Here is a 23,659-nt window from a genome sequence, read left to right as displayed (position 1 = left end):
TTTTAAAAAAACCCTAAAGCGAGTTGCCCTGAGCAGCTGCCTCCCAAAGCCGGTCGCTCTCGGGGCTGGCTGCAACGCCCGCCCGCGCTTAATTTTCTGCCCCGGCAAATCCTAATTCCTATGAAGTCTGAAGACTTAGTTATATTTAGAAGTTCATTTCGGGAGCAGCTATCCCAAGCAGAAATCAGGCAGTGTATGCTGACAGCCACCACAAAATGCGATTTTTAGGCATTCGTTAAAATTCACGCACTTCTGCCCACGATTCCCAAGTGACCTGTCCCCAGTGCACATCAGCTCCAGCCGGAGCTTCACAGCACACGTGCGTGTGTGCACCGGGCTGTGGAAACGGGTCGGGCTGTAAACTGGGGGCTTGGTTTGATCGGTTTGGTTTTCGGTTGGTTGGTTTATAGGGGGGTGGTTGTTTTGGTTTGTTTCCTCCTTTAATTTAATTTAAGTAAAGTTTTACTTAAATGAAAGGCAGGCACCTGCAGTATTTGCGCTAATCCTTTGTACCAAACAGGATACCCGGAACGCCGGTTCGGGCATTTCCATCTCTCCGAATGATTCAGTCAGGTTTAAACGCGCCGCTTCTCCCCGGGCAGGCCCGGCGGGACCGGGTGCGGCCCTCGCACGAAGCGGCCGCGGCCCGGGGCGGGAGGGACGGGCCCGGCACCCCTCTCGGCACCTCGCAGCGCTCAGTCCAGCTCCGTCCCCGCCTCAGCTTCGAGCGAGGGGCACAGGCCGCGGCGAAGTCGCTAACACCCCGCCCGCATCTGGAGTACAGACACCTGCCATCAGGTGCTGGAGCCCCATGGGTGCAGGGGATATCCAGGGGTGCGCGGGCAGGGGCGGGAATGCAAACTGCAAAGACGCTTCCCCGGGCACGGGAGCGTCCGCGCACGGTCCGGAGCGGGCGAGTCAGCGAGCGGGGAGGCGCCCTGCCGCAGCCCGCGGCTCCGGCCGCCGCTCCCAGCGGAAGAGCCGCGGGGGGCGCGGCGGGGGAGGGCCGGCAGCACCTGCGGGCCCGCGGCGGCGGAGCTGCCCAGCCCCGGCCCTCCTTCCCTCCGCCCGCCCCGCGCTCCTGCCCGCCCGAGGTTTAAAGCGGGAGCGGCGGCTGTCAGGGCTGTTCGGCTCGGCGGAGGTGCGCGGCACGGCACGGCACGGCACGGCACGCCGCTCTCCTGGGCTCAGCTCTGCGCTGCCCCCGGTGCGGGCTCGGCCCGGCTCCGCCATGTGGCACTCGGCCCTGCTCCTCGGTGGGTACCGCGGGCGGCGGCGGGGCCGGCGGGGCGGGCGCGGAGCAGCCCCCGACCCTCTCCCTGTCTGTTCGCAGGCGCCTTCCTGCTCTCCGGCCCGGTGCGCGGCAGCGACGGCTCGGGTGAGTTGGCCGCTGTTCCCCCTCCGCATCCCGCGGGAATTTCCCCCTCGGAGCGTCCGTGCCCTGCCCGGCCCGGCCCGGCCCTGTCCCGGCGCTCTGGCCGCGATGCGCGAGAGCCCAGCCCGGGCCGGAAGGGTTTGCGGAGCGGCCGGTGGGAACCTGCAGAGGGGCACGGAGCGTGTCTGGGAACGCTTCCAGACGGGGGGAAATCTCCTCCCTGGCACGGGCTGAAGCAGCGCCGTGGTGACAAGTGCCCCATCGAGGGGAGTGCCGGTGGCAAGAGTGAGGGGGAGTGTGTTTGCGTGTGTTACAAAGGCACTCGTACGGTGCTTGGCAATTTGAGGATCTCTGGCATATTTTAGACCATGGAGTTGATTAAAAACATTTTAAAGTTGCCCTGCCATTATTTCGACCTGGAAAGCGGAGGAACATGCTTAGGATGCCTAGCAGGCTATGGCAGGGACTGCCTGTTGTGCCATCCTGTGTTGGACTGCATCCTTGCTGCTGGAGAGCAGGCTCTCCCAGAACCAGCATAATTCCATGGGAACCAGGAGCCGCGGGAAGCAGTTGGAGAAATGTGTGACCGAAGGACGCGAGCAGTTTGTCTGCCCCTTTCAGTGGAACCTTCCACCAAAGGAGGACAGGCGCCTCCAGAAGAACATGTTTCCAGATGCAGGCCTGGCCTGCAGGAGGTGAGTGACCCCAAGCTTTTCTGAATGGCTGTTAACGATTTCACAGTTATTAGGAATCAGGATATGCTGCTCATTTTGTGGTGAATCAAAGATTTGGAAAATTCTTTTGTGCTAAACTGATAAAAGCTATCTGTTACAGAATTGCTATGGCTAAAAAAAGGGGGGAAATGCACAGCAATGGAAAACCTACTCTAACCCCTCAGTTCCTTTCCCTTTTTCACTTTGCAGGTGCATTATGCATGAAGTGCTGACAGTCTGGCAGGAAACAAATGAATATTTTCTGGGATGCTTCATTCAGGGCCAGAGAAGACACTGTAACCTGAAGGTATCTGGAACCAGCTAAAATATCATTAATGTGAACAACTTTTGTAAGATATTCCCTCTTAGAGCTATTCTGAGCTTGAATTCAGCAGCATTTGGTTGTTGATCTAGAACTTTGCATACATAAAAGTGCCTCAATTCTGTTGCACAAAGTAATGAAAGAGCATTAATTTCCTCAAGAATCTATTGTATTTAGGCTCATAGTGTTTGTGAAGATCTTGGAGCATCTCAAAACTTTCTTTATGCTGCAACTGGAATGGATACAAATGCTGCCAAGTGCAGCAGTTCTGGTTGCCACACACGAGGCCGTGTGATGGCAAGTGGCCTTACGTGGGTGAGAAAAGGGCAGAGGGCTCAGATTGAAATGAATTCTATTGCCCTGACCAGGTTACTCTAAATCCCATTGCCCCTGTCCAGATCAGGATGTGTACTAGAGATTTACATCAATTAGTATGCAATCTGTGCATCTTTTCCAAAATATGAAACATAGGTTTACTAGTATGTCTTTTTTTTCCCCCAACTGTTGATACTCCTTGCATAAGATAGAAAAAAACAGGCTTGTTTGAAGCCTCAAAGTAAAAAAGGACCTAAAATCTTTCTATTTTGAAAAAGAAAATACTAAATACTAAAATAATAGGAAGCATAATAGGGATGCACTTCTCTATAATACAACTCATAAGGCTATGTTTCACGTAGGAACCGAACCCCTATTTTTAATTTTGTAATACTGTACATAGGATTCCTTTTTTCCATTGCATAAACAAACTGTTTTCACAAAGCAGCGCATGAAAGCTTCAAGATCAGAAAAGATCAGATTTTGCCTGTGGGTTTTATTCCTCTAGAATAACTTAAAGCAGTGGCTCCTGCTGAAAATTAAGTCACAACTTTTATAGATTGACATAAGAGGCAGCTACTCATGGCAAAATCAGACTACATGGCAAGAGGCACCACAAAGATAGAAATTGATGGAATGATTGAAAACGTGGTTGTTCTAAGAAATAAGTGAGTCTTTGCTTTTTTTTTTTTCTTTTTTTAGGTCAACAATCAACAATGATGGAAGACATTCATCCCTACCCTTAAATATGGCCTAAATCAGGAAGAATTACAGTTTATTTTCTTTGTACCTTGCTTTTGTAGGGTATTCTGATGTAGTGTGTTTCTGTGAAGCTTGAAGGGTGTGTGTCTTGACAGGATGGGGTGACAGTTGTTTTATTGTGGTTCTAAAAGCCTAACTGAATGTAACAGAGCATAGGTCTCACATCTTCAGCAGAGTCCAGAATGGTTGGAGTCTAGAACTGAATCCTTTCCTGTAAATTGTAAACTTATATTTATTTCTTGCAAAAATACTTGGATTTAGAGTATTGCACCACATAAGTATTGAAAGAAATGCTTCCACTGCTACTGCTCTTGCATTCTTCAATTACAGTGATTAAAACACACAGGTTTTATCTCAGTTACTTTATATATAGACACAGCTCTTTGGCATTTTTTGCCATGTTGAAGTATCTTGGATAGACTAACGAAAACAAGCACTTCTTAAATTTTGATAGTAATATCATATATGAAATTTGTGAGAATTATGAGTATGTAAGCTGCCAAAGAACAGTTTTATATATTCTAGTATTCTGACCTCATTAATACATTTTCATGTTTGCAACAAAATCATTGAAGTTTTGTGGGTTGGATAGCTGATGATGCATTAACAAACAGGGAAGAACAAAAATCACTGCAGAGCTGATATCTTAAGTCCTAATTTTGGTAGTCAACAAAAAGATTTGCTTCCATTTTGATATTTCACCAAACACTTCTAATGTGTTCTAATGTGTAGTCTCTGTTTTAGAGTTAAGGCTTAGAGAAAACCGAATCTACCTACAGAAAATATTAAAATGAAATTTTTGCTTTTAATTAAGAGCATTATTTTCCTCAAAGTGTGTCTTTCTACCTCAGTGCTGATCCAGCTGAGGTATGAACTGCTAAATCCCCTAGCTCCAGCATGTCAGCTCTTCAGTTCACACAGCAGCAACATGCACCCTTCCCTGGGGAGCCTGAGACAAGGATCATGACAGCTTTAGCCTGCCAGTACAGAAGAATCCTGTGGCTGGGCTACAATGGATTTCTGTGTTTTGATTGCCAGGGAAAACACAGAAAGATTTTTTTCCCCATCTTCTGTGCTATGCAAAAGCCTGCCACATGACAGCAATTAGTAAGTACCTGGTGATGAGGGAAACACAGATCTCCAAGCAATGCAGGGTTTGTTAGCTAGACACATCTAATTACTGTCCTTGTGTGCACAGCCAGCCAGGGAACTCAGTCAAGTACATTACATTAGAAACGACAGGAGTTAAAACTTCCTGTGGTGTCTTGCACTTGTAGAGGCTGGAAAAATGTTGCAGGGTGAGAGGCACAAGCAGTGCTGTGAGAGCAGAGATTGCCAGTGGTGCTTGTTGCAGTTGCTCCTCCAAGGATTTCCAGCCTTGCAGCTGCTGTTTGATTTCGATGGTCTTGCTGGGTGTCATTTGGTGGACACTGCTTGTTCAGTGCCCATTAATTGGCAAACACACTTGTAGAACTTCCATGAAAGGATTAGGAGACTCAAAGAGGAAAGCAAATCAGAGTTTTTTACCAATCTATACCAATAATATTGTATTTTTGACATTGAAATAATGGAGCTTCTAGGTATAAGCACCAATTCTGCTTGATTTTTCCATCTTTTGTCTTTAAAGCAGTTAAGTAAGAATAAGCATGGCTAGGATGTGAGTAGGTAAGACTAAGTCCTAAAAGAAACTTTTTTATTTTTTAGACCACTTGAGAATCAGATTGAATCACTTTAGTTCTTGCTAGGTAGACAGTTTTTATTATCTTGAGAAGGGAAAAATAAAAAAGTGCCCACTGCTTTCTTTTCTTCTTAGTCTGAACTATATAGGCAGATTCAGTATGTACAAGTCCCATGTTTGTGCTAACAAATAGCAGCAATGATTTTTCAGGAAGATGTGATTAGGTAGTTTAACATTGTTTCAGCATAGCATTAATGACTATTGTATATAATTAAGAGTAAAACTGCATGCATAGCTGATGATGTGTGTTCAATTCACACAGTCAGAATGAACAGACGTGTTTCACTCTGCATTTCTGGCTGCAACTGCTCTGCTTTTCAGCTCTAAAGTCAGTGAGATCAGCTGGAGGTATCACCTTTTCCATCCCCTGATGAAGAACAGCATATGCTCCAAGGGCTTTCATTTATAAGCAGCATATGTTGGGGTCAAAAAGCACATTCAGTCAACAAGAATGAAAATAGTGGGCAGAAAAGTAGGTGAGAGACAGATCACTGATCCCTGAAACATACAGTCCTTGGCATATGATGCTGTGCTGCATGCACTGGTGCCTTGGCCAGCCTCTGCCAGCTTTCATCTGTGCACAGGTAGTTTTCCAGGTGCATTTAGAAAAGGTTCTTGCACCTTCTAGGTGCCTTAGGGACTTCAGAGTAAACAGCCAGGCATGGGTCGCCCTTGTGCTGCTGAATTGATAATGATCTAAGCCAAATCTCTAATTTGCTGTGCAACAGAGCAGGGGACTGTGCTACCTTGTGTAGTAGGAGGATGGTAGTCACCATGCAAGATAAAGACCTCAATGCTTTCAAAAGAAAAAGCAGCAGTTTGCCAAGTGAAATTGTGTACTGATGTTAATCTGTGTCTGCATACCTTCACTGCACACAGGCAAGCACAATGAAAGCTTAATGATGGGAACCTGGAGAGCAACTTCTGAAAAAAGGCAGAGTTCTACATAAAAAATGCGTGTGCCTCAGCTGAATAGATAACTTTTGTATCTCTGTATGAATCTAACAGTCCTCTGCACAATGATAATGATGTAAACTTCACTGTAATGAACTGATACCAATGTTCTAGATGTTACTGTATTATTACTGGAGAAACGAGATGTGTGTTCCTTTTTTATTTTTTTTTTTTACACTGGCCTCAGTAGGATTTATTGCAAGAGGCTAAGGGAAATGCTGCTGTCAACTTGCTCCGTGAATGCCACAGGAGAGAAGATTCAGAATTTCCCAAGTGACTAATTCATAGATATCTTATGGCTGGAGATTCCTGTGGGGATGTCAGAGTGATTTAGTTTCTTCCTTGGAAACTGCCACCTGCATCTGTGGTCTGTCAGCCCTCAAAGGTTTTCCCCTTGCCCTTCTGTCTCTGCAGCAAATTTACAGAAATGGATTGCTTTTCCTTGTGTAATGTTCCTTGATGTTATTTTAATGTTTGTTCATGGGAGTTTTTTTCCTGTCACTTTTTTCCCATGAGTAATTTTGAAGTGTGTGCTTACTTGTCATAGCTGTACATTTGTAAGCTCCAAAGACATCTTTACAGACATTGTATTTAGTTTCAAATTCAGATATTGCTTTAAACTTGGAAACTGTAGAGACATTTAAAAAAAAAAACCCTACAACAAACTCTTAAGATTTTCAGGTCAAAAGTTCTTCTTTTCTCTTTAGCTTCTACTGCTATCACGTGCTTTACAAGAGGACTTGACCTTAGAAAGGGGACAGAAGATGTCCTTTGCCCAGCAAACTGTCCTCTGTGGCAGTTTTATGTGTTTGGGGATGGAGTTTATGCCTCTCTTTCGAGCGTCTGCGGAGCTGCCATACACAGGTAAGTCAGATCATTGCTAATCCATGTGCTAAGTGAGTTTATAAAGTCTCTGCCACACTTACAAATCTTGGCCTTTTGGTGCCATCATAGCAGAAATCTCTCTGGACTATGGGTCCTATTAACTCAATAGGAATGTCACTGGGAGAAGAGAAAACAAGGAAAAATAAAAATAATGTCTGTGCAGCTTGCAAGTTATCTGAGTTGTGCTTGACTGTTCCTCCAAACTGCTTTGTCAGCTTTCTCTGACATGGCCCAGCATTGTCCACAGGTGGCCTTTCACTGTAAAATCACTTCTATCACTAGTAGATATGGAAGAACACAGTACAAATAGTAAATAATTGAAGAATAAAAGCAGATTCACTTTCTGACTTTCTTAAAATCTTGTGTCAAACAAACTGTTTAAAAGAAGCAGAGGAAAAGTGGTTGCAATTTTTTTAGCATCAAGCTATCAGAGTATTTTTATGTTAAAACATCCACAACTATAAACTTAAAATTTTACAGAAATTTAAATTGCTAGAAGATAAATGAGGAAAAGAAAACCTTCTTGAGTTAACATTCCTTGCTTGACACTTTAAATGCCATTAAAAACCCCACACCAAGCATTTTAAGTAATATTTAGGAAGCTGTCGTTACTATCTAGAATCTTATTTCAAATGTCAGTTAAAATTTTATAACTTTTTACAAGATTTCCAAAATTTGGGCTTATTGTACCTAGGAGTTTAAATACTCCTAGATAAACTAAAATGAACTGTTTTTTAAAAAGAAAAATTGACTTAAGGAGGAGTTTTGAGTAGAAACTCTGGAACTTCTCAAATGCTGTAAAAGTATCAAGGGGCTTAGGTATTATAGGAGGAGTTAGAAGGAGCTTGGGAGGTATCATGGGGATATGTTTCTGTTTGTTTTTAAAGCTGAAGAGTTTGTCTCAAATTCACATATTTCCATGTGTATTTTATTATTAGACAGGCTTCCTTCTGATGCTTCTGTAAAAAGAATTAAGATCTCCATTTAGTGTGTTTTAAGTCTTCATGGAGGTTTTAAAAAATTACTCTTCTATTCTTCACTCTTCCTAGCTGAGGAATATAAAAAAGTTTTGTGAAAAATATCTGGATTGAATGCAGGTAGTGACTTTGTATTTGCCTTTTTTATTGTTTTTCTTTTGAACTGAGGAAAACTGCGATTTCTTTCCATTGTCTTTTTTTATTTTTCCTGAGTCAATGTTTGTAATGAGTGATGTAGCCATTTATTTTAACATTCTATTTCTTGCCAAAGATGTCTTTAAAGAGAAAAAAGCTCTTGCTGTCAAGGTGTTGTTCTAAAGAGATTAAAGACTTAAACATTTTGAAAAGGCACAGAGGTTCCTGACCAGTCCAAGCAGGCAGCATTCTGGAACCCCCCATGCCAGGCTGTCAGTGACTGACTGCCAGCACAGTCCCACCACAAAAGCTGCAGGGGCTCAGTTCTGTCCCAGCTGGGAAATACTTCTACAAAGGAGGAGGTACAAGAAATGGCACAGGCGTATTTCTTTCATTATTTGCATCGTCTTCCCCTAGATAATACAGCACAAGCTTTATTTGATGATGCATCACTTAGCTCTTCACTGAAGTTTGTACCTTATAAACCATGTGTACTACTGTCCTCCAGCCCAGGAGCAGGAGGCTGCAGAAAAATTCATGCTTTTCCATAGTAAGAGTCAATATAAATTGTACTTCTGGTGAAATATGCAACCCCTTTTGTACATCCTGCATCCAACAGTCTCTCTCCACTGACATTGTGAAAATAATGAGGGCTCTAATAGTGACAAAGAGATTAAAATATACTCACCTTTGTAATCTGTCTTCCAGGTTGGATTTAAATTAATCTTGTTCAAGTCTTTCAGTGTGGTAGACTGTAGTAAGGGGTTTTGGAAAAGCAGACTAAAGGTGAAAAATTGTCTGTTTAGGAGAACTGCTGTTTCTGAAGACTGACTTTAAGTTGGGGGCTATTAGTTCTGCTGGCCTTTCAATATCAGAACAGAATTTGCTACATGAGAATGTTTTGGTGGCTTTACTGCAACTGTTAACAGCCATAACTAGTCCTGGCAAAAAAGGATTGATGCATGGAGAAGAGACAATAGCTGCTTAGTTCTCAGCTAAATTCAGTGCAGGCTGCAAAATCCAACAAAAACATAGAAGATACTTGCTCCTTCTTGCCCTGTGTTGCAATGTCCAAAATCCATATTGGCATGAAGGAAACTTCAAGAAGCCATTCCCAATAGGTGACTGGAGTTTGCCATTATTGTGATGTAAGTAGATCTGTGCTTTGAAAATTTTGTACATACACTTCAGTTTGCATCCTTGGTCTACATTGAGGCTGGATTCCTTAATTTTATATAAATCAAATAGTGCTTAGTCCTGTGAGTAGTTCCATTACTTTGAGGCAGTTATTAATGCAAGAAAATACTATGTAATATATGAAAATAATTTAGCAGAATTCAGCTACAAATAATTCAGTGTACTACAGATGAATAATCCTTCTGCCTGTTTTAGCTTGTTATATTTGGCTTTTTCTCTCATTTTATGTGTAATTACTCTCAGGAAACAAAATATTTATTTAATATTATTCTTTTTCTGGGCAGAAGGATAAAAGATATATTTGTTGAGGGAAGAATAGGGAACCTCCTACCAGGCTGACACTATGTAGGCATGAAGAACTGAGTTAAATCTACCACTGAGTGATTAATTGGATTAATAATCAGAAGGTCAAATGAAGGACTAGGTTCTAAGCTTGTGCAGTTCTGTTCAAGTGCAATTCCACTAAATGGAGACCTAGCACAATGTGGTAGCATTTAGATGCTAAATAGGCATGTAAATTTATTTATAACCTTTCTAACTTGGGTGAAACCAGTCCTCATTAAGCACTGGGCTCCCAGAACTCCAGTCTAACAAAAGCATATCATGGTATTACCCAGCTGGCCACAAAGTGCCCATAAACACAAGAGGCACTGAGCTGCCCCAGTGTTTGCTACAAGAATATTGACAAAAATGTTATCTGGCCAAAGGGATTTCTGAGCAGCTGTAGGTCCCTGGGAAATTTTGGTATCGTGCCTGCTTCTGCTGCTGAACTTCTTTCCTGCCAAAAGCAATAGGAGTGCAGAGAAAGAAAGGAAGAAAGAAAGAAGGAACACAGCTTAGGGGTCCAGAGGATGCTGGCATGAAATCCTGAGTGATTGATGGCAATCAGGCAGCAGCAGGACACCAGATTGGAGATGAGGAGGATAATTCTTGGGGTGATGGAGAAAGGCTGATTATCTGGAAGGAGTTTGCAGATGGTGATAGTAGGAAGGAAAGATGGGAATTCAGGCAATTCAGCCATTTGCCTAAAGTCCCTGAGTATAAAATGACTGCAGTTACATCTATAAGGATGACCTCCCATGGCCAGAAGATTCTTTGTGGTCTAGGCATCAGTTTTGATGTGTAGAGTCCTTGAAAAATTAATTCAAAATTCAGCAACACCCTGTATCTCTTTCTCCAATAGTGCAAAGAAATGCTTCTTGCATGGGGATCTTAAAAACTTTGCAGTTAATGTGTGATTTATCTCAATTCAGTTTTTTAAGTATGTTGTAGCTGATTTTTAAGTGTGTTTTAGTCCTGTATTTTATAAGATCTTTCTGCTACTCTTGGCTGGTACACTCTCTTTCATAAGCTGTTGTGCAGTGAGCTACAGGATTACTGCCTTGTGTGTGTCTGCTTTTCTGTTTGTGTCCATTTTTGAGTGAAAAATACCATTTAGGTATAAATTACAGGTTGTTATTAACAAGCTAGGCAAGAGAATGGACTAGCAGCTTTTACATAAAGCCCCTGTTAAGCAGCACTGGCAGTAGCATATAACATAATAAGTAGGGAAGTGAAAGCTGCTCCTGGAAAATCTGCTGAGCTGTTTAACCAAAGCAGCCATGGCATGCAAGTCAGAGACATGTATAAATGTATATAATCATAGTTCAATTTAGAAATGCATGTCACATCCATGAAGAATGAATGTCTTTTAACACTGTTCCAAATAGAATTTCATGTGGAAGTTGCCTTTACCATAGATACCCAGATCTCATATTATCAGAAATATATATAAAACTTTCTAAACTCTGGTCTTGATTATTCTGCTTTCACAATGTGTTAAATCAGGTTGTCTTTTCAAGCAGGAAGCCAAACAGAATAAAAAAGCAAACACCAAGGCACACATTGCTGTATTTAAATAGGCATGAAATGATTGCTTGTCTCCCACAGAGCTGTACCTGCCCACACACTACAAGGCACCAAGTTTTGCTCCCTCTTAGAGAAGTACAACTTTGACTTTTGACCTCTAAAAATAATAAGAGATATGACAGTTCTGATCTTCTTATTGTCACTTAGGAATTGATATGGCCTGAAGCATCACTGTTCTGCATTAAAGTGATGCAGAATTTATAAATAATGCAGAATGCATTAAAGTGCCAGAATTTTAGGCTTTCCTGACTTTTTAAAATAAATCTGTGTGATGCTCTATAGAATAGTTTATCCTAAAGACTTTTAGGAGAAACTATTCTATAGAGTGTTCAGGCTAGATTGTTCTAGCCTGAACACAACTGCCTGCCTCTATTAGACCTTACTGAGAAGGCTGGTGACAAAAATTCTAATGATGGCGTTCGTTACCTGTATTGCATTTTCTTGTGACTAAAATGTCTGATTTATACCAACTCTTTTTCAATCTTAGTGGGGTGATTACCAACACAGGAGGAGCTGTAAGGGTGCAGACTCTCCCAGGACAGGAAAACTACCCTGCTGTAAATGCCAATGGCATCCAGTCTCAGGTGCTCTCTAGATGGGCTTCATCTTTCTCAGTGACTGGTAGGTGGATCACACTTACTGTTTTACTGTTGTGCAAACTATATTTGAAGCTCTGGCAGAACCGTGGGACACTTCCTCAGTGCTTCTGTATGCATTAAGAGAGTGATTGTTTAGCAACAGAAGGTTTTGCTTCTAATTCATTATTTTAACTTTTTCCTCAATTACCTAAAGACAAACTATTCCAGCTAGAGTAGCTAGTCTGTAACAGAAGCTGATACAAAGATGGGTCAGTTGTTTGGAATATAATGGCATGATAGCAGGCAGTGGACAGTTCCATGACAGTTTAAGCTGATCAAAGTCACTGCTTTGATCCTGCCACTGCAGTCCAGTCCTCCTGCCACTTCCAGCCATTCAGTTTTATCCCTTCTCTCCCTCTGCCTGCATTTGTGCAGGGAACAGCACTTTGTCAGGCCCTTCAAATACCTTGAGCAGCCTTTCATGCAAAGAAAAAACTGACCCTCCAAAAATAGTAATAACATCAACTTAACATGTGATGTGGTCATTAAGCTACAGTGCAATGTAGTGGTTTAGTCCAGAAATTTCTGTCTCCATTGTTGAGGTAGTTGTTAATTATTAATTGCCTAATTGCAAGCCAGTTGCCATGCCTTGCCACTCAGTGAAGATAAACCACCCTCATAAAATCATATGCAGAAACATATTGGTTGTGTGCGTTGTTGTGGTTTCAAAAATATTGAAGTGGGTGTTTGTTAGTATAGAAAATTTGTGAAATAGATCTCTGTAATGTGTTCTTATGTTTACACAGCTAAAATTCAGCCTACTATCTCTAAGATACTTGTATTCCTTGTGCTCACTGCAAGTTGCTAGCTAAGCACTTAAAATCAGAGGTGCTTTTGGTGAGGGTGAAGGTGAAATCCAGTTCTCCAGATCAAGTCCTCTCTTTATCTGCTGGAAATAATGGCTACTACAGCTCAAAACCTCTCATCAGATATATATGCCGTAGTTAATCATCAGCTGCTGTTGTTTCAAATGCAGAAATTAATTACCTGTAAAACAGGGACTGGATTACACCAAAGGTTTGTCTAGGCTCGTGTCCTACTCCCAGAGTAGCTAATGGCAGACGACAAAGAAAGGTTATGGCAAGGACAGTAATTCTTCAAGCACTTGTAACTTCATCTGAGTACACTGAAATGCAGTAAAAGTGCTCTCATTCCAGCAGGTACCCAGAGCACAGCCCTGGAAGCCGTGGGACGGTCGGTGTCCACAGCGCGTCCTTCCACAGGTGCGTGATCCCGCAGCCAGGGGAGAGCATCCCCCGAGGGAGGCACTGCCCTGGGCAGGGCCTGGCCAGGAGAACGTGCTTGTGACACTCATTTGTCTTTGAAGAAGGAAACAGCTGCAGTGTCCGGGTTTGCAGTGTCTCTTTCACCAGGAAAAAAATAGGAATTGTATGTAATCTTGGAGATTGATTCTGATCTCGCTAATGTTCATGCAAATTAAGAAAAAATTGAATGGTTTTTGAAAAGTAATAGAGATAACACAGAGGAAGGTAAGAGTTCATGAGCTCATGTGATGTTCATTCTTTTTAAGCCATGGAGAAGACAATGCATTCCTTTTTACAGAACTGCTGAACAGCTGAGTGCTGTCAGGACATGCATGGCAGAAATTTAGTTGTTTTTCGCCACACAAAATGCTGCATTAAATCCTTTTTATGAAAGTTAGTGTTGTATAAATACTGGACTTTGATGCTGTTTGTGAATAGACCACCTGGTTTACAGTTTAAACCATGGTTTGCTTCCAAACCATTAAAAATCCATTGTACATCTGGGTTGCTAACTGTGAAACAGTAGCACTTGGGAAGGTGAGGTACATAAATCTACCTGGCTTTGTACAACTCAGTAATCAGTCAGACACGTAGAAAGGAAGGTTAAGCTGTTTCATTTGAAAAAGAATATTCTCCAAGGAGCAAAGCAGTAGTAGCCCAAGTTTAATTATTAAAATGGTTGACAATTCCTACTGCAGATAGGATTTCTTTACTCAGAGCTCTTTCTGGTTTACCTCAGTCCATTCATCTTCTTGTTCTTAAATGATCCATGCTGTTTTTTTCACTGAAGGTAAAAGACCTAAGAAGACTCTTGATAAAAAGGCTGGAAACAAAGGTAAGGACACACAGACTTAACTTTTGCAAAGCAGAATCCTAACATTTATTTGATGATAACAAGTATAATTATTTTGGATGTTCACAGACTGTAAAGCTGATATTGCCTTTCTCATTGATGGGAGCTACAACATTGGCCAACGTAGGTTTAACTTGCAGAAAAACTTTGTTGGAAAAGTAGCTGTAATGTTGGGAATTGGGACAGAAGGGCCTCATGTTGGAGTCGTACAGGCCAGGTAAGAACAGATCTGCACAAAATATAATGGAGTAATTGATAAGAGAAAACAATTAACATGCCACTTTTGCAGAACAAAATCACTCAGTAATGGCTGATGAATGGCAAGGGAAAGAATCTCTTGAGCCATAGCACTGTTTGCTCTGGGCTATACTGAGATGTGCATGTGACAGGACATGACAAATTTGAACATTTTTTGTCCCTGATATTTGATATTTGACTAGAGAGAAGCTGGATGATTCACAGCTTCTCTACTATAGCTTTGCATCTGATCTTAGTAGAACAGCAGGAAACACCCTGAAAAGGAGAGATGCCAGTTTCTAAAAATTGTAGAGAGAATAGTCCCTAATGGCTGTGTGCATGTACAAAACAAAAACCTGCTCTTACCTGATCTATATTTTAATATTTAATAAATATTTTCTCTTTTACTGATAAAATATTACAGCTGATATTTTTCAAATTGTAACTGGTCACTTGTTTTTGCTTTCTACTGTAAATTAAAAATGAAATCCAGAGACAGAATACCTTAAGTCTTTAATCTCTTTGTCAGTAGCTGGCATACCTTGAACTTCTCAAATCAAAACACTCAAATTGCACTTTGCAGGAATTTTTTATAAGGAAGGTATTTGTCATACAAATAGTAGAAAACCTGCCAATCTTTAGTTACACAGATTCCTTTAGTTTAATGTCTGGCATGTTCAATTTTTTTCTTTATGTATTTTCAACCTAATGCTATCGTCTGTTTGATAAGCATGAGAACCAGGCTGTCCTTAATTTATCCATTCAGGCAGATAATTCCTCTTCCTAAGGATTGCAAGACTTACTAAGCAAGAATCACACTTACATTTTAGAATGGAAATCCAGAGAAGAATAATATATTATATATATTATCATGAGCAAAACTATTCCAAGTGTGTTTTAGCTTGCTAATATCAGTATGAAAAGTGAACCTTATTACTCTGTTTTATTTTTCCACAGTGAACATCCAAAAATTGAATTCTATCTGAAAAACTTTACTGCTACAAAAGAAGTTTTGTTTGCCATAAAAGAATTAGGCTTCAGAGGAGGCAATTCCAATACCGGTGAGCTCATATTCCCCGTAAAACAGAAATTACTTCTTTATGTACTTTTTATATATGTATGTATATGTATGTGTGTAAATGTTGAAGTTCCTATAATTCACATAGGTCAGGAAGTTTTAGATTCCACACTTACCTTAATCAGGTTCATTGATGTTCCACTAGAATTTCACATCTCACATTTAATTTATAGAAGTTAGGCATGCTTATTACACATTTAATTAGAGTACAAGTGTTTATACTTGTATAAATCTTCCTGCAGTTTAACAGTAATTGACTTTCCACTAGTAACAGAATGATATCTTGGGACAAATTCATAAAAGGCTTAGTGTTTCTTTCTTGTTGGGTGGCTGATTAAAGAGTTAGAGGAGGAGTAAGGAGTGAGTGGTGGTGAGAAGACATCATGGTTTAGCCCCAGCCAGCAACCAAGCCCCATGCAGCTGCTGGCTCACTTTGCCCTAGTGGGATGGGAGGAGAATTGGGAAGAACAAAATGAGAAAATTTGTAGATTGATGGACAATTTATTAGGGAAACCAAAAGCTACTCACAAAAGCACAGCAAAACAAGGAAATCATTCACCATGTCCCATGGGTAAGTAGGTGTTCAGCCAACCCAGGAAAGCAGGGCTCCAGCTCACCTAGCAGCTCATGCCAACACTCCCAATGTGCCCTCTCCTTTGTTCTCCTTCCCACACCTTCACATGCTGCCCATGGCATACATGGTGTGGAATATCCCTGTGGCCAGCTTGGGGCCAGCTCTCCTGGCTCTGCACCCCCAGCCTTCCCACTGGCATGGTGGCACAGGAGGCAGGAAAGGCCTTGGCACTTTGCCGGAGCTGTCACCAATAACAAAACATCCCCCTACTGTCAACACAGTTTTCCACACAAACCCAAAACTCAGTCCCTACCAGCTAATCTGAAAAAGAAATTATCACAGACGAAACCAGCCAGACATTGAAACCAAGCATCTAATTATGTTGCATTTCACAAGCTAAATTTAGGTACTTTCTTCCTTCCAATCCATTTGGCAGGTACTAATATACCTAATTCCTAGTAGAAAACTAGACCCATGAGCAGAAATAATCTCAGGGAATTCCACCTCAGCTTTATCTGTGGGGTTTTTTGGTGAGGGGAGGGGTGTTGATTTGATGTCATTAGTTTTTAACTTGGAGGTTGCCCAAGCTTCATTATTATCAAATTTCCTGGGGCACCCATTCAATGCTACACTGGCTAAGTCCTGTAGTTATAACATAAATCCTGCACAATTTCAGATGGGAAGCTGATCCCAGAATGTACCATCACTGTATGCATTATTTCTTCTTGTTCTTTTCCTGTTCAAACCAAGGCAAAGCTTTGAAGTACACAGCTCAGAAATTCTTCTCTTTGGAAAATGGAGCACGGAAGGGAATTCCCAAGATCATTGTAGTGTTCCTGGATGGCTGGCCCTCAGATGATCTAGAAGAAGCTGGCATAGTGGCCAGAGAATTTGGAGTCAATGTGTTCATTGTGTCTGTAGCAAAACCCACAACAGAGGAGCTGGGAATGGTACAAGACATTGGCTTTGTGGACAAAGTAAGAAAGAATGTCATTATCTGGTTTTCAGTCATGAATATAATTCTGGAGAATTTACAGTAAAATTCTAATGAACTAATACATGTATATACAATAACTCACATAGATGTATAGACATAAAAATATTCTCTCAAACCAGCTGATTAAATTATCCCTGCTCATAAGTGATTTAAAAGACGAGCAGAGGGAAGAAAGTTAAAGAAACACTGGAGATTTTTCCTTGCTAAAGGGGCCACACAAAGGTATCATTGTACTCCCAGTTCAGAAGCTTGGCCAAGTTGTAGCTCCTGGAATTTGTAATTGCATGAAGACTCTCAGGGTAGGAAATTCCCCTATCTCAGGTATGGCTGAATGTGCCAAAGCAATGACATACTGATGTGATACATTCTCTCTCACAAAAGGGCAGACAGGGAGGTGCTTATTTCTTACCAGCTCTGCGGATAATTATTTACTTACTTTCACTACCAAGAGGACAGAAATTATGGAAAAACACATCCTAGCAAGCCTGTGTACAAGACTTTGATCTTGTAAACAGAGTTTTGGATCTTGTTCCTTTTGAGTTAGAGCAAGAATCCAAACACCAATCGCCTACTCTGACATGAGCTTTCTGCTCAGTCCTGTCTTTACTTACTCTGCAGTGAGAAAATCAGTCATTTTCCACAGGGAGGTTGCAGATGTCTAATTTCAGCAGAAATGGCATGAACAGAATGAAGCTCTAGGGATAAGATATCTAGCTGCTGACCCCAGAGGTATTGCAGGCTGGTCCAACCCTTGGGCACTTACAGAAGCACCATAGAGTGGTTTGATTTGAAAAGGGCCTTAAAGGTTATGTATTTCCTAATCCCTTTCCATGGACAGGGACACCACACAATAGACCAGGTAGCTCAGGCTTGGCCTTGAACACTTCTGGGGAAGAGGCATCCACTATTCTGAGTAAACTGTCCTGGTGCCTCACCATCCTCATAGTAAAGAATTCCATCCCAATATCTACTCTAGATCTCTCCTATTTTAGGAGATCTCTTTGCCTTGTGCTATCACTGTGTGCCCCTGTACAGACACAAAAAGACATGACCTTAAATGGCTGAGGCCTCTCCTCTCCTTCTGCATTTTGATCTTAGCTGGATTAGTTGGAGAGCTGATTTTGAATTTAACCCATTTTTCAGTTACCTTGTACTTCACATGCATCTGATGGAAGCTAGGGGAAAAGAAATTTTCCTCTGAATGATCGGGAGCTGTATTTCTGCTCAACTCTGTCTGTGTTTGTGACACATTATAGATTAAAAATCCAAAGGTCTCACCAAGTTCAAAGGGAAAACACAGAGGATAATTTTCAGTGTATAAGCAAAAATACAGAAATTTCAATCCTTTGGCTATTTAGTATCATGACTTTTTCACATACACAAAACAAAATTACAATTTTCAATTGTTGCACTTCTTGTGAAAAAAGGTAAATTATTTGAAAACTTTCAGAGCTTGGGTGGCAGGGTTGGCTTTATTACTGGATAAAATAAGCTGCTCTATGGTTTACATTGACTTCAAGTGCAGCTTTTTCAATTTCTTTAAAGACAAGCACACAAAAACCCATCCTAAGCTCCAGCCACGAGGCTTCATTTCTAACCTGCTTTTGAAAGAAAAATCATAGGTGTCTGAGTATTATCCATTGAACTGCTCAGCTGGCATTCACCCATTCCCTTTATGTTTTCAAACAGGCTGTCTGTCGAAACAATGGCTTCTTCTCTTACCAAATGCCCACCTGGTTCGGTACTACCAAATATGTCAAGCCTCTTGTGCAGAAGCTGTGCTCACACGAGCAGATGTTGTGTAGCAAGACCTGCTACAACTCCGTCAACATCGGTTTCCTGATAGACGGCTCCAGCAGCATCGGAGAGAGCAACTTCCGCCTCGTGCTGGAGTTCGTGAGCAACGTGGCCAAAGCTTTTGAGATCTCTGACATCGGCTCCAAGGTGGCGGCTGTGCAGTTCACCTACGACCAGAGGACCGAGTTCGGCTTCACCGACTTTGTCACCAAGGACAAGGTCCTGTCGGCCATCCGCGGCATCCACTACATGAGCGGGGGCACCGCCACCGGCGATGCCATCTCCTTCACCACCAGGAACGTGTTTGGGCCAGTGAAAGATGGGCCCAACAAGAATTTCCTCATCGTTCTCACCGATGGTCAGTCTTATGATGATGTTAGAGGACCTGCTGCAGCTGCACAAAAAGCAGGTAAAGTATGCGTTTTGAAAAGCAGTGGAAGTTGATCCATCCTATTTCTGCTGTGCTGCAAATGTTAAGATTTTAAAGTTTGCAAAGTATCATACCTGGAATTCAGCAAAATGTAATGCTCCCCCTAGGAACTATTTTCCATTAGGGTGAAAAAACCCCCAGCAACCAGTAATGCAGAGCCAGGTATGACTAGACTCACTTATGGCAACTTAGGGATCAACATACACCCAGTCTCATTTCCCCAAACACCAGAGTAAGAATAATGAGCCAAGTAGCTCCACCATCATCTAGGAAGGGAATAAGCAGTTGTGGCCGAAAAGCTCATTGGGCTGGTGCTGCTTGAACTATGAGTATATAAAGGCACTAAGCACACACAAAGGAACCAAACTTACTTTCAAAACCATTTTACAGAGTGTTACTTATGTTTCAAGACTGACATTGCAACTGCTACAATCCTATGTGTTACTACAAGAACAACTCTGACATTAGCTCTTATGACGCCTCATATTTCCTTCAGGATTTTTCTTGAGTCAAATCTAATTCCTGGTATTTAGTGGCAAAATCTAATTATCTTTGACAGATTGCAGGTGTTGAAACATGCTTTTCAAATCCACATTGATTCATTAATGTAGAAATGGCTGGGGTTTTTTTGTATCTGCAGGCAAAATGGTCTCTTTTTTTATTTCCTTTTTGTAGGAATAACAGTCTTCTCTGTTGGTGTTGCCTGGGCACCTTTGGATGATCTGAAAGACATGGCTTCTGAACCAAGAGAATCTCATACTTTCTTCACCAGGGAGTTCACAGGATTGGAGCAGATGGTTCCTGATATTATTAGAGGCATCTGTAAAGACTTTTTGGACTCTAAACAATAAAAAAATCTGCAGTTCACTATTACTATCTGAAACTAAAAATCATGAAATTGAAATGAAATGGTCCCTCTAAAGTACAGATGTTTTATTCTTATATATGCTATCACAATACAGAGGAAGAAGAAGGGCTACTTTTTTTTTTCTGTAATCAAAGATTTCTGTGAGCTTGTACTTGGTCCTGAAGTGCAGGATTTGGCCAACAGTTAATATTTTTGACAAGCATATAAGCATCCTGAAGTTCAAAGCTTTGCATATCATGCACTTAAGAATAGCAGATACTGGGAGGAAATAATACAGCTCTGACATTTTTTCCTGACACTTGCTAAACACCTTCTTTGGAGTTAAAAAAATCTTTAAATATAAGGTACTACCTTCTATAAGCTTTCTGTAGCTTACAATTCTGTATCTTTGGAAAGAGTTCTGCTGACAACACAGTACTTTCAGTGCTCCTGATGTGCAACATTCATTATTGCCAGGCAGCTTAAGAAAAGATATGACAGATTGTAGCTGAAAGAGTCTATTTTTACTAGTTGGGGTTTTGTGGGATCTGGTTGGCAAATTTTATATCAAAAGTCATTTAACTTCTACCCACAGGTTTCTGTGGATCTATTTGGTTGGTTCTTTTAGCACAGAATTTTAAAGGCATTTAAGGCACAGTAGAGAATCTGGATCCTAATATATTAGCTACTACTGCTGCTTTCTGCACCACTGAAGTCAACAGTGATATTCCAAATAAAACTGACAACCGGATATTTCCTGTCTGCTGCCTTGTATTGTCTTGATTCGACAAAGTTGTTATTGGCCAGACAGTTAGAGACAGGAATCTTGGGCCAAGAGATTAAATAAGACCACACAGTAGGAACTGAGAACATTCAAATTCAAGTCCATAGGTATCTCAAACCTTTAAACCTAATGGATATATATCAGATTACATGGTAAGAAAAGAAGAGAGTAGGCAGACACATTAGGTTGGATTTAGTAGTTCAGAGAATAACAGCTTCATAATGGTAGTAAAAACACCTTTACAGATGCGTGAGGTTTTCTGAAAATGAAAGAACAGTTTTCTTGAAAAAGGCTTTCATTTGATTACATACCTAGTAATGTTGATATATTTATATGCACACATATATGGCTAAAATGATGTGATATTCACCAAGTTATTCCAGTGTCCTGGTGTGAATAACATACTCCAAATATTCTGAATAAATAAAGGGGGTTTGCAAATAAAATGTATAGTAGAAAACAAAACAGCACGTTCCCTATCAATCTGGGGTTTCCCTTTTTTCCTCTCCCCCACTATTGATTGTAAAATTTCTAGTAGTTATGGAGTGGCACAGAAAGGATTGTATTCATTGGGCTTTTGCTGTGCACTTTTTAATAACTTATAACTGACTATATATTGCTCTAAACATAAATGGCAAAGATTCCTTGTATTTTTCTAGCAATTGTTATCCCTAATTTTGTTATGTGTTTATAGGTAAGAGTATTAAGCCTTTGCTGTATAAATTCATATGCTATATCAACTTTGTGCAAAAATTCAATTAATTTAGTTTATAAACTTTTTATAGAAATATATATTGCAAGAAAACTGGGAGTGCTGCTGTCTGTTTTGATATCTCATAACACAGAAGTCTTTTTATGATGAACCTCATATAGTTGAGCTTGAATAAGTTCTATGTGGTACTTCCTAACTGTATGATCTTCAATTCCAAATAATTTTCAAATAACAGAGGTATTATTTTTACAAATATTTTCATTTGAATTAGTCAATATTGAAGTTTTAGTTTTGTTCACATTAGGTGTGATGCTAGTTAAATCATATGAATATAAATAGTGTGCTGGCTGATAGAATCACATTTTCTCTCCTACTTTGCTTTTGCTGTTGCAAAGAAATAGGCAGCTTTAACTCACATCATTCATCAGACAAAAAGCAGGTTTGCGTCTCTGGGACACTGAAAACTGCAGAGCTAAGTCTTCACATATTTCCATTTCTCAGGAGCGGTGATGCCATGTTACTTGCACCCTTCATACACTCTTATTACACTCTGATAGGGAGTGAAATAGAAAATACTTTTTAAAGATACAATGTTTATGTGCCAGCAAGCATTTGTGAGCAGTTTCGATCTGGGAAAAACATTGGTGGGATACAGAAAAGGATTGAGACCTGGTGAGATCCAAAGGCAGGGTGGAAAGGATGTGGACTGTGCTGTAAGTAGAAGGCAAATTTGGAGGAGGAACAGCATGGCAGAGGGCAGGGCAGGGCTGAAGCTCTGGTTTGTTAAACAAGGTAAGTGAAGCCACACACAAGGATTCAGTTCTATGCTGCTGGACCAAGCAGTACAAAGAATGTGAAGAGAGCTGCAGCTACCATCAGCTATCCAAACTCCAGTGGGAAAAACTGCTGCAGATCTAGGGCTGTCAGTCAAGATTTTGGCCTGCAGGAGATCAATTCTGTTCTCTTGTCTAATGAAAACCATTGTGAAGGGGCTGGACTATATGATCTTTAAAAGGTCCCTTCCACACTTTTGTGATTTTCTATGCTGTATTTCCCTAAGCAGTACTCAGATTCAGGGGGCCTCAGATGTGCAATCCCAGTCCTGATGACATATCACATCAACATATTAAAAAAAAAAAAAATCAGGATTCCTTCATTTAGAAAAGGTTAGGAATTTAGGTGCTTAACTGTAACTCCCATGCAGATGTTTGGAATTTTACATGAAATAGTAGTTAACACCATTCAAAACTCATCCTTCTCACTTAGTTTTATTAAACTGCTGTCCTAAATAAAGTGAAATCCCTTTTTGTACATGATAACTTCCAGGAAGAGCTACAAGCTACAGCCATGCTTTCGTTAGGACACATGCCTGAGCATTCCCTGCCACAAGATCTTTCCTGGGTAAACTCTCCACTCACAGGCTATTTTATAACAGAAAGGAGCATGACGTCCTTTTCAGTGGCAATATGTCTTTCTCAGTCTTACAAGGAAACTCAGGCCAGTGTCTCTGATTCTGTTTACAAATTTTCTGCACCTCAAATTTTGCACCATGCACAAATCTTAGGCATTTAGGTCCTCTCTTTACCATGAATTACCATGTGTATTCATCTCTTGACAGCATGGCTATTTCTAGCTCTGGCAAGTGCAGTACATATGAAAAGCAGGTATACAGTCTAGGACTGAAGGCCAGTAAACTGCAGCCAGACCTGCAAACCTGTAGTAAAAGCCTTCTACTTTATATCCTTAAATGGAATGCAAAATGGGTCTCAGAAGTCAACCAACTTTTATTATCACTGCAAAACTATTAATATTGAATTGGCCAGGAACAAGAAAAACCCAAAAGAAAGAACATCCTAACATTCTTGGGAGAAAATAGTCACTTTAAAAGTACTATGCCTTTTAAAATCAATGCCAATAAAGAGCTATGCAGAAATGAGCCAAAATCATTTGCATCAAAAGTCAACAATTACAATTCTTTACAACTTACAGAGCAATTTTGAAGTGGGAAGAGAGAAAGAACAGGGTTGGATTTTTTGGCACATTAGTATAGTCTCATCAGAACAGTAGATTCTCCAATAAATATTTTAATTATTTCCATTTGCCTTTCATATTAGTGTTGTCACGTGAGCTTTCCCTTCTATCAGGCATGGCCCCATAAAATACAGA

General features: G+C 40.9%; 1 protein-coding gene across 2 annotated transcripts; it reads left to right on the top strand.

Moving 5' to 3' along the window:
• The first annotated feature begins 775 nt into the window (after positions 1 to 775).
• Positions 776 to 20,292, top strand: COCH (cochlin). Of its 2 annotated transcripts, none has more exons than XM_005479866.4 (11): positions 776 to 1,256; positions 1,334 to 1,378; positions 6,887 to 7,043; positions 11,769 to 11,902; positions 13,080 to 13,142; positions 13,975 to 14,019; positions 14,107 to 14,254; positions 15,232 to 15,335; positions 16,677 to 16,903; positions 18,613 to 19,129; positions 19,826 to 20,292. In XM_005479866.4, the coding sequence occupies exons 1-11, from the start codon at positions 812 to 814 to the stop codon at positions 19,999 to 20,001; spliced, it is 2,061 nt and encodes a 686-aa protein (XP_005479923.2). In that variant the 5' UTR covers positions 776 to 811; the 3' UTR covers positions 20,002 to 20,292. The 2 variants fall into 2 exon arrangements, with proteins under 2 accessions (XP_005479923.2, XP_014122180.2); XM_014266705.3 differs by having other exon boundaries at positions 13,077 to 13,142.
• The last annotated feature ends 3,367 nt before the right edge of the window (positions 20,293 to 23,659 follow it).

This window comes from Zonotrichia albicollis, chromosome 6 (assembly GCF_047830755.1).
Source record: "Zonotrichia albicollis isolate bZonAlb1 chromosome 6, bZonAlb1.hap1, whole genome shotgun sequence".
Classification (NCBI taxonomy): Eukaryota; Metazoa; Chordata; class Aves; order Passeriformes; family Passerellidae; genus Zonotrichia; species Zonotrichia albicollis.
This window is presented reverse-complemented; position numbering and strand designations above follow the sequence as displayed.